The sequence below is a fragment of the Pseudorca crassidens genome, chromosome 9 (genome assembly GCF_039906515.1).
Source record: "Pseudorca crassidens isolate mPseCra1 chromosome 9, mPseCra1.hap1, whole genome shotgun sequence".
NCBI lineage: Eukaryota > Metazoa > Chordata > Mammalia > Artiodactyla > Delphinidae > Pseudorca > Pseudorca crassidens.
The window spans coordinates 79,676,813-79,688,468 of record NC_090304.1 but is presented as its reverse complement, the minus strand read 5'-3'; the positions used below and the strand labels follow the sequence as shown (position 1 = coordinate 79,688,468).

Below are 11,656 nucleotides of genomic sequence, written 5' to 3'. Positions count from 1 at the left end.
ATGAAGAGGCTTCTTTTAGTTTTGGTCCTTGTAACATTTTCTTCTGCATTTCCCACAGACCGAAAGATGGAATATGAAGAAAATATGCAACTGGCTCAGGTACTGTCTCAATAAATGTTATTAATGACTATCAATAAAACTTTTACTTTATTGATTGTATTGGGACTTAAAAAGACAGCTAGTTCCTACCAAAGAGTCCTGAACTTTCTTGTGAGGAGCTGCTTTTCCTTTCCTTGGCTCTAAGGACATCAAGGAAATTTGAGGGGTGGAGAGTAGGGGTGGGGTGGAGGACAGGAAGGATTTGCTACAACTTTAAGCAATAGTTACAAGTGAAGAGACAGTGAGAGTAGAAAGGGTCAGCCCTGAAAGAATGGAGGTCTCCATAAAAGCATTTGAAGACCAACCAGGAGAACCCAACTATATTTTGGAGCCACTTATCCCTGTATGTATGAAAAACACATTGTTTTGGAGATTCCCTGTAAAAATCAGTCCAATTTGCCATATTTGGTGAAATTATTTACATTTGAAAAATGGATAATCACATCTCCTCTAGAATTTGATTCAAGGAAACACCAAAATGAAAGTAACAGCAACAATATGTAAGACACAAGATAATTTAACACACAGAAGAAGCTTGCTTCTCTTCTGTGGAAGTTTGGAGTCTCATGGGCTGTACGGGTTTAGCCAGTTCTGGTCACACATAGCTCAATGAGTTCTTGAAAACTGAAAACACAGGGTGACTCTTTGCTTTCTTCTTTGTTTTCTTCCTCTCTTCTTTCTTCTCTCACTCCTTCCTTTCCCTTGTTACTTATTTCCTTTTTCCCTCCTACTGCCAAAAAGGATTGCAGAAAATTTTGTTTCCTCCTGAGATGGAGATCTGCTCTCCTGTAGTCTGTGCCTTTTTTTGTCTTTTTGGTCAGGCATATCTCAACCAGTTCTACTCTCTTGAAATAGAAGGGAGTCATCTTGTTCAAAGCAAGAACAGAAGTGTCATAGACAGCAAAATTCGTGAAATGCAAGCATTTTTCGGATTGACAGTGACTGGAAAACTGGACTCAAATACTCTTGAGATCATGAAGACACCCAGGTGTGGGGTGCCTGATGTGGGTCAGTATGGCTACACTCTCCCTGGGTGGAAGAAATACAATCTCACATACAGGTAATGCTACTGCCCCTAATCTAAAGGAACATGAAAATAATCTCCAAGGAACAAAAATAATAATAGTTTATTTTACCGAGCACTTCCTGTGTGCACAGCACTTGATAGATTTTATTTATTCCATCCTCCCAAGAAATTTGTGACATAGGCATCACTGCTATTACCACCTTAAACACAGAGAAACAAAAGCTTATTTACCATAGGCCATTTTACAGACTCATCAGACTGGCTCTGGCAGATATGCTCTAATCTCTAGCCTCTGCCACCTCTATAAAAGCTCAGGACCAGGATCTGCCTTCTGATTGCAGATGCTTAAAGTTACAAATGAAGTGTGCTCAAGGGAAAATGGGAAGACCCTGGAGCACAACCAGTTCATGTCAGAGGTGTGTGAGTCAGATTGTCAAATCTAAGGTGGACCCCAGACATCTCAAGGACAGGGAGCTGGCTTATTGGCAGAAAGAAGATGAAGTGCACCTGTGACCTGAGATAGAGTCAGTGACTTTGACCACTGCTCTAGAGCCTTCCTGGCTGGCCCTAAAGAGTCTTTCTGATAGTTCTTCCTTCATCTTACTGAGCCTTAGGGATTGAGATAAAAATACGTTTATCAAGATAGGGAATATAAATTAAGGGAGATATTTTCTTGAGTAACAAACTCTTTGTGGCTTTCAAGTGAGACTCTTAATATATGACACATGCATAAGACTGATTTCTACAAGCCGTTTGAGAAAATAAATCTCAATTCTTTTTAGAAGATATTTATAATACAGTCATATACACAGCAAACACATACATGAGATTAATGATCTCCCACTTAAGATGTGATCTTAGGGAAATCATTTAACCTCTTTGAGCCTCATTTGTTAAAGTGTGATAATACAACCTGATGAATAGGGCAAATGAAAGATTGAATTATATAGCATACGTAAAAGTACCTTATTTAAATAGTAAAGTAGTGTACAAATGTAGCAATAGCACCGTACCAAAAGTTACTGCCGCATATAATTGATGACATAGAAATTATTTTCTTTCCATAGTATGTGTTTACATGCATGTATAACCACGAATTGATATATTTTTGTTAATTTCTAAGAATCATAAACTACACTCCAGATATGGCACGAGCTGATGTGGATGAGGCTATCCAAAAAGGTTTAGAAGTGTGGAGCAAAGTTACTCCACTAATATTCACCAAGATTTCCAAAGGGATTGCAGACATCATGATTGCCTTTAGGACCCGAGGTAAGGTTTTCAGCAGAGAAAGCTATATGGCTATTTTCATCCCAGGAGCTTTGAAGATGCTGATCCTTTTTCCCCCCATGAATTGTATCTCAGTCCATGGTTGGTGTCCTCGTTATTTTGATGGCCCCTTGGGAGTCCTTGGCCATGCCTTTCCTCCTGGTCTGGGTCTGGGTGGAGACACTCACTTTGATGAGGATGAAAACTGGACCAAGGATGGAGCAGGTGAGCCCAATTTTCTTTATGAACAAAATTTTGTTATTCATACAAATTCCTAAAGGAATAGTTTTGCAACTAGTTGCTTTTTACTTCCTAATTTCCCTACGATTTTTCATATTCCAGATGACATTGATGAAAGTGTCCAATGTCTGTTCAAACCATTGTGCTTGTCCAGTTCAGAGCCTTATCCACACAACATCTTCATAAAGTTGCTAATCCTGTTATGATCAGAACATTCTTCCTTTACTCAGATGTTCATTCATATACCCACAATGCCTGAAGGGCCACTATGTGCCTGGAACTGTGCAAGGTGTTGTACAGACCACAAAGTTGTACTCGAAAAGTTCCAGCTCTTCAGAGGTTCATGATCTTGTGTGATGTATAAAGCCTAGACCCACTCACCACCATACAAGGCAGACTGTGCTGTCTGTTATACCCATGGCAGAAGTCATCTCTGGCTTGAGGACTGAAAGAAGACTCTGGGGAGGTGGTGATTCTAAGTTAGTGATTGAAGGATGCTGTGTGGGTTCATGGCCCTTAGGAAGTCTGTTTATATGCATGAACCTCTTCTAGCTCTTGCCTGTCTGCCAAGGTATTAGACCCTGGTCTTTATATTTGACTTACTTCTTCAGACTAAGTGGGTTGATTTTATTTCTTTTCATGGGCCTCCCTGGCACTAAAATAAGAGATATTTTATTACTTTTCAAACAAAAAACAAAACTTTACAATAGTAAAACTATGTGCCTCAAATGAAGGAGCAGGTTGAGTAGACTCTCGGGTTCTCCCACTCTTTTTTTCTATCATTGACTACAGTCATCTTGGGTCTGGCATCTGGTTTCCCAGGTCTCAGGAAAGTGGAGGCTGTGTCTCTCTGGTGGATGGTACGCAAGGCCACAATTCAGTCCTGACCAAGTAACTCCAGACAGTCTGTGGGTCAGTTTTACAGTTTCTGCAAAACTGAAAGCCAGTGACTCAAAATGATGCGTGGCCACTCCTTGCTAAGTCTGATCATGTGATGTAATTGTTTTTCCAAGAGCTAGGAAACAAAGAGGGTAAAGAACTCAGTGCTGGCTGAACTTCAGGTACCGGGGAAGTCTGAGATTGGTTGCTGCCACTGCCACGTGAGTTACATCAAAGACAAGAAAATGAAAGGGGTGGGGTGACACCATGACCCAAACAACAGAATAGTTGAATGGACCATGTCTGTATCTCCTGCTGAAACATGTCCCAATATTTCTCTGGATTTGGCCTAAAGGCAGTGTGGATATGTCCAATCAGGCAGTTATAGGAAATATCTTAGTGCTCACCAAAGTCAGAATGACTCCACTTTGTCAGCCAGGATTTACTTTCATATCTAGAGGTAGATATGAAAGTTTCACTGTCATTTTATCCCTATTAATTCCAATACTTAGTAGTAAAATTACTATTACGCATACTGCAACAGGCCCCTAGCCAAAGGGGATGTGTGGGGTCGATTACAAAAAAGTCCAATTTGATCTGGGCCTCAAGTTGGCAAAACTTGCTTGAGCAAAGCAGAGGATAAATATAGCCCTCCACCAAGTTATGGGTGGATAGCCAGGCAACAATACTAAAATGGGTTATCTTCTAACTACTTTGCTACATTCCCTCAGCTTTGAAATTTTTGGCCCTGGGGGATGCCCAATCATATAACTCTTACCTCACTGATGTAGAAGGGAAAATGCCTTCCTGTTCTCTAATAAAAACATAAAATCTCAAGCATATGTGACCTCCAATCAGATTTTTTAAATAGAAAATTTGGCAATAATGTATAATATATGATTACCTTCTTTACGTATATGTAAGCTCTCTCTATGGAAAGGGCACAAAAGTCTTAGTGTAACTTCCTTAAAAGCAATAGACAACCGTCATCTGCTAATCCCACTGTTTCCTAAGGGAAGGACAGTCACTGCGTGGTGATGTCAGAGGAATTTGTGCACATAGAGAGGCTTTCCTGAGAATCTCCCAAAGTGAGGTCAGTGTCAAGCCTGTATGAATGTAAATGTTCTACGCACACATATGTACTAAACAACTGAAACAGACCTCAGAGACCGCTACAGATGCAGTGTTGGGATGGAGAAGAGCAGTGGTCTGTGGCTTGGCAGACCTTACCTGCAGGAAGATGACACATGTTATCTGTAATAAAGGTGAAAACACCTTGCAAAGCACTTGCCTTTAGCAAACATTCAGAAAGTGTTTGACACTGATGATTATGTTGGTGATTATTAGTATTAATGATAATGATGATGATTAGATAGAGTGATTTCTAGGAGAAGGAAAAACAATTCACAAAGGTACTCATGTATTATGTATCAATGTATCCATTTAGTCACATCTCCAAGAAGGCAGCAATGTTGTCTTTTTTTCTACAGTATCATACAGCCTATAATATTGTCAGCACATGAGAGACACTCTACAAATATTTGATAAATGAAGTCACGCGACAAATCTTTACTCAACATCTACTCTGACTCACGCTCTGCAATAGAAATGGAATATACAATAGTGTACAAGACATAGACCCTGCCCTCCAGGGGTTTACAGTCTAGAGGACACACTCTACCAAATGGCAATTAAAATTAGTATGATCAACCGTGGGATAAAGGGAACTATGGCAATGTAATAGGAGCACATAAGATAAACTCCAATCCATTTACAGAGGTCAGGGAGGAAGTGATGCCAAACCTGAGACCTGAAGGCTCTGCAGGAACTCTGAAGACAAAGTGGAGTAAACAGTTCTAGACAGAATAACCCAACCAACCCAAGTATTAGAATTGTGGTGGAACAGAAGGCTAAAATGGTGAATAGGATTCAGATTAGAATCCTTTATAGAAGGTCTTGAAAGCCACGATAAATGTTTGGACTTCATTCAGATGATCTGAGTTTGAATTACTTTTTTAAAGAGTCACTTGTCCCATCCCCGTCCAAAAGCACATGCAGTGATATTGCCAGCAGCAAAAGCCAGAGCAGAAAAGTATGAACGTCCATGAAATAATTTTTTGCCATTCCATGTTCGTTTTGTGCAAACATCACTGGACAAAGCGCCATAACAAAAGGCTCAGCCTTTTCCTTCATGTCCATAGGCTTAGTTGCAACTCCAAGGACAGTCTTTTATATACTTAGAAACTTACAGACTGTGGGAGAGACAGAGAAATAAAAAGGCAAGTCCAACCATGCATGGTATAACTTCTGGTGTGGTAAAGTACAGAGTACTATGGTCTTGTATAGGAGGCACAGCTAACCATTCGATCATCCACATAAAAACCTGGATATCCAGCAACCATCACTAAGCAGTTTCTCAGTCACCAGGAATAAAAGATGATTAAGACATGGTCCCTGTACCGAAAGGGTACACAGCTTGGTGAAAGAAATAGACAATGCAGTACTTATCTGCAAAGACAGAATTAAGCACTGAGTCTACAGAAGCCGAGAGAGGTGCAATTAAGTCAACCTGGATAGGAGCTGGGGAATAAGAGAAGCCTCATGAGGGAGATGGCTCTAGGGGGATTCCTGAGGAATACATAGGATAGCGGGGAGAAAGGGGGGTGAGAAAGTAATACGCTGGGCAGAAGGGATGGAGATATGGAGACACAGAGATTAGAAAGAACATGGCATAGACGAGAAATGCAAATGATTCAATATGGCTAGCTCATGGAATGTGAAAATAAAATATGAGGCTGGGAAAAAAAGCAGGGACTCGTTCATGGAAGGCCATGTTTAGGTATTTGGACTTGATCCTACAGCCAATGGAGAACCTCTGAATAATATAGGTAGGAGAAATATGATCACATTCAGCAGCCTAAAAACAACCAAAGACTGGCGGCTTCTCTCTCTCTCTCTCTCTCTCTCTCTCTCTCTCTTTTTTTTTTACTACTATCCATTTCTGAGACACCTGTTTCCTGCCATCTGTTAACTCTGGGTTATATTTCTCCATGATGTGACTAATACCAATTATCAGTCTTGAAATATTTCCCAGATAAATGATGGTGAATATGTTATAAGAATTATCTGCTGTTTGGCAAGCCTTTTCTTCATTCCCCTCAGTTACTTCCTAATCTCAGATGCAATCATTCTCCTTCTGAATGACTAATGTACTCATGTTTTCCCTGTTTTTGTTAAGGATTCAGCTTGTTTCTTGTGGCTGCTCATGAATTTGGTCATTCACTGGGGCTCTCTCACACCAATGATCAAACAGCTTTGATGTTCCCAAATTATGTCTCCCTGGATCCTAGCAAATACCCACTTTCTCAGGATGATATCAATGGAATACAATCCATCTATGGTGAGCAACGAATCTGAATATATGTGAACTGAATTGACAGCCTTACAGGAAGGAAGTTGAGAAAAATCACTTCTTGAAATATTATCATGAAGAAAATATTCTCTTGGGTAAGATCCTTCTGTAGGTATTTCTACATGCCTTCTTAATTCACTAAGGTATTTCTTTTCTCATCAAAGGAAGTCCACCTAAGACAACTGCTAAGCCAAAGGGACCCACTGTACCCCATGCCTGTGACCCCGATTTGACTTTTGATGCTATCACCACTTTCCGCAGAGAAGTAATGTTCTTTAAAGGCAGGTAAACCCATTCCCTTAAACACCTCAACTTCCTATGAAGATTTTTCTTTTCAAGAGATTTGGGGATAAGAGAGCTGTGGGGGTAGTGAGAATATGTGCCTTTACTTTTCGTTTTATAACTGCCCATATTGTTTGAATGTTTTATTCTGTGCACATATCTCTTACTTGTTTGATAAATTAATTTTTAAATGTTTTTAAGCAAATTTTTAAATTGCCATTGAAACAGAGTCTACTTTCAGTGACTTCTTAGCTAAAATAACACACCACTCCTGGTGGTGTGTTGGAGGTGGCTTATACCATTTCAGGACCCAATTGTGAAATTTTCAAGAATTTTGTAAACTGGTTCACATCACTTTGGTAGCTTGAAACTGGCCATGGTTGGAGTATTTACACCCTGGAAATCATCAAATGATAAAAATTAGGTTTTTTTCCTACCTGGAGAGCCAATTGTTAAATACGCATCGACAGACCTTTCCCTGAAGCTGAATCAACAGTGTTAGCTGTGGTAGGAAATCTCTTCTCTCACTATGTATAATTTACTGCACTTAACTTGCAACATGGTGTGTCAATTATGTATACCATGACCATATTTTCAGAACAGAGTATCAAGACATACACCAACTGACAAGGATATAGGGGCAAAAGAAAAGAATATCTGAAATCAGACTCCTGCCACCCACAACTATGTAGCACTGTAATTACATGCTGTCACTACCATGCTCTTAATAGTCGAGGCTGAGAGACCACTTGTCAGGGATGGGTAGACAGCATGGGAAGGAAAATGGACTATATGGACTTTTCAAGTCCTCCTCATAGGCTCAGAACTTTACAGCCAGAAGGGAAATCTGAGGAAATATTTAGCTATGCAAAAATAATAACATTTCTTTATTCTAGCAAACATCAGCACCAAAAAATTCTTCTTAGATGGCTTGGTATTGGTTTAGAATGTTGGGAATTGCTGCTTTGGCAAAAATGAGGTGATTGAGCACACTGAGAACTATTTATGAGATTTCCATGGGTATTTTGCTACCCTAAGTTCCCAAAAGAGTGGGCACAAAGTCATGTCCTGACCTTGGTAGTCCAAAGGGTAGAATTGAACTCATAACCATCTAAATTTGCTGTGGAAATTTGTATTAATGCCATAAATTGTTTGAGGAAAATATCAACCAATTAGATAAGGGACAAGTGTCAGTTTGCAGCATTTTCATTGAAATAGATATATATACACTGTGTATAAAGTATGGTTTTCTGTCTAACACAGGCATCTATGGAGGATCTACTATGATATCACTGATGTTGAATTTGAATTGATCTCTTCATTCTGGCCATCTCTGCCAGCTGATATTCAAGCTGCATATGAGAACCCCAAAGACAAGATTCTGGTTTTTAAAGGTAATTTTACCCATCATTATTCCTCTTCTCCCTCTGGATGCCTGAACTGTTCAGTGGGTATTTTAGTGCAAGGAATATAATCTTCATGAATGAGCAAAATAGACAGGGCTTCTGCCCTGACCTGAGGTTCCTATCGTAAAGAATAACTATCCAAGGATTCTCAGTGGTTGTGAAGATAAACACCATCCCAACAGCACAGGAGAAAAGAAAACTGTATAACAAAAACTAAAAAGTGTTTTTTTCTGAAAAATAAAGGTAACCCATTTCTCTTCTGTGCTCCCTTTTTACTAGGGTTGTTAGATGTGGCAAATAAAAATAAAAGATGCTTTGAATTTTGGACAAACAACAAAATAATTTTTTAGTATAAGTATGTCCTTTGCAATATTTTGGATACACTTATACCAAAAATTAGTCATTGTTTATTTGAAATTCAGATTCAATTGGTATCTAATATTCAAATTAGCAACCCTACTTTTTACATGGGTTTCACCAGATTACTTGCCTTTGAGAACACTTGGGTACTGAAATTTAGGAGAACATGTCCAAATATACTTGACTGTTTTGTCAGAGTTGGAAAGAATTAATACAATGAATTCAATTGACATGGGTATGCACACTACTAACTATAGGTATATATTACTTGTGTAATGTTAATGACATAAGTAGCTAAAGAAAGCAGTAAGAATAAATGGAGACATAAGATTACTAAATCTCTAAGCATTGAACCTGAAAGGAACTAAGCATCTAATTATTTTCAAACTTCTTAAGACAGCTATTTCTCCCTTTAGGAAATAAATCAGAAGATAATCACTTTCTCTCTTCCTAGATGAAAACTTCTGGATGATCAGAGGATATGCGGTCTTGCCAGATTATCCCAAATCCATCCATATACTTGGCTTTCCAAGACGTGTGAAGAAAATTGATGCAGCTGTCTGTGATCGAAACACAAGAAAAACCTACTTCTTTGTGGGCATTTGGTGCTGGAGGCAAGTCTACAGACAATTGACCCTTTGTTTTACTCTGGAAAAAAATATCCAGATAACTTCACTTTAACATGGGCAAAAATAAAATTAACCTACAGTGTTCCTAAAGTGTTATCTTGAAGGCAATCTCAGGTGGATGGCATTCGCCAAACAAAAGAATGTTTCAATCAGTTCAAAGATCTTTCTCCAAGCTAAAAAAATAAAGATAAAATCATAAAGCTGGTGATGCCAACCAAACCACCAATGACAAACATATCTAGTCAAAATCTTTGAAACTCCAGGATGAGCTCTTATTTTGATTTAACAGTTCCACAGAATAGCATCAATCCGGCAAATTATGTGGCTTTTCCCCCTCATAATTCCTTGCTTTCAAGACATTATAAGTGATTTAACCAAACATAATCTTTGCCATTTTTATTTTATTATTCATCCAACTCGTTTTCTTCCAGTAGGGCTACTTTTTTTTTCTACATCTTTGCTTGACTCCAAGGAGGCAGTAAAAAATTAAGCCCTCCCCCTCCAAAACTAAGATCCCCTGAAAACCTTTCAAATCCATGTCTCCAGGTATGACGAAGTTACCCAAACCATGGACAAAGGGTATCCACACAGGGTGGTAAAATACTTTCCAGGAATTGGTCTCCAAGTGGATGCTGCTTTCCAACATAAAGGTAAGTGCCTGACTATAAGGATACTTGGAAGACTTTGCTGACTGTGAAATAAGACAGCATGAAATCTTAAATGTTTCAATTTTAATGTCATTTTATTACTCTAGAGTACATGTAAATAATAATAAACTTTAATCTGAGGGCCTTATCAAAAACTGAATAGTAAGTTCTGAATTATATTCTCTGTCATACTATTTCAAAACTGCAAAAAGTACCAAAATTAACTATCACTGATCCAAGATACCTTATAAAGATACCCCCGAAGAGGTTTAAGTGTGAAAAATGACTAAGCACGTGAAGTGAACAGTGATTCTCAATCTTAATGTACATAGTTTAATATACACAGCTTGGGGTTATGAAACTACAAGTCCCTTAGAGTTTCTGAGGCAGTAGGATTGTGGGTAAGATCCAGGAATCTATAGTCTTAAAAGAACCTCAAACAATTTAATGCATCAGTTCAGCTACTATATCTTCAGAGACAACAAACCAGACCATGCAGTAAGCAGGAGTCTAAACATGTTTTTGAGTAACACCATCTGTTATTCTTGTGAAATCTAACATGGAACCTCAAAAACTAAAACAGATTAACCAGAGCAACACTAGGAAAATGAGGATGTAGGGACCAAGGCCATACTCACATTTCTCCCCCTCTCTGAGACACATTTTTGAAACCTAGTTTGAGAACCTCTGGCATAAACCACAGTCTGACTAGAAAGGTAGTAAGCCCTTGAAACTCATGTTTCATACCTTGGCTTTTTTTTCAGGGAAATAAAAATAATATTTCTCATGTGACTGAGCAGAGTAAAATGTATCTATATATGTATCTATATAGTTACACATTTCTTTTCTCTCCATATAATGTTCAGTTATTCTATATTCATAAAATTTTAAAGTGTGGAATCATTGTATAGTGGTGCAAAGTAACTAATCATGATTCTCTCTCTCTAGGATTCTTCTATTTCTTCCGTAGATCAAAGCAATTTGAATATGACCCTAAGGCAAAGAACGTTACCCGAATAATGAAAACCAATACTTGGTTTCAATGCAGAGAACCATTAAATTCATCATCTGATTTTACTATCAGTGAGGAAAATGTACATTCAGGGGGAGTGGAGATGTTTTATCATAAGAATTTAAACTTGCTTATTTTCAGTATTGTTCATGTGCTGAAAAACTACAGTTATCAATAAATTCATAGACCTAAAATAAACCTCAAGGGGTCTTTTAATCTGAACTCTGCTTCAAAGGAGAATAGAACTATTCTTTAACATCAAGTTGCCAGTCCTAGTTCTAAATATCTATCTAGTTAAGAGTCAAACAGCTTTTTGAGCTTCCTGATTCTTTTTACAGGAAGTTATGTGTAAACACAACTCTCACTGGACTTTAAACATATTTTGTGCTTTGTA

The 11,656-nt window shown here is 38.4% G+C and overlaps 1 protein-coding gene across 1 annotated transcript; it reads left to right on the top strand.

Moving 5' to 3' along the window:
* On the top strand, positions 1–11,440 carry MMP27 (matrix metallopeptidase 27). Its single transcript, XM_067747656.1, has 10 exons — positions 1–99; positions 921–1,159; positions 2,250–2,398; positions 2,492–2,620; positions 6,753–6,914; positions 7,091–7,211; positions 8,472–8,602; positions 9,429–9,588; positions 10,150–10,253; positions 11,199–11,440. Exons 1-10 carry the CDS (start codon positions 1–3, stop codon positions 11,438–11,440), a joined length of 1,536 nt encoding a protein of 511 aa, XP_067603757.1.
* The last annotated feature ends 216 nt before the right edge of the window (positions 11,441–11,656 follow it).

Bases quoted from the DNA above. Each gene is read 5' to 3' on its own strand.
- MMP27 (XM_067747656.1), top strand. From the start codon at position 1: ATGAAGAGGCTTCTTTTAGTTTTGGTCCTTGTAACATTTTCTTCTGCA. The intron at 1,160-2,249 runs GTAATGCTACTG...TTAATTTCTAAG, and splicing joins AAATACAATCTCACATACAG to AATCATAAACTACACTCCAG. The intron at 2,621-6,752 runs GTGAGCCCAATT...GTTTTTGTTAAG, and splicing joins CTGGACCAAGGATGGAGCAG to GATTCAGCTTGTTTCTTGTG.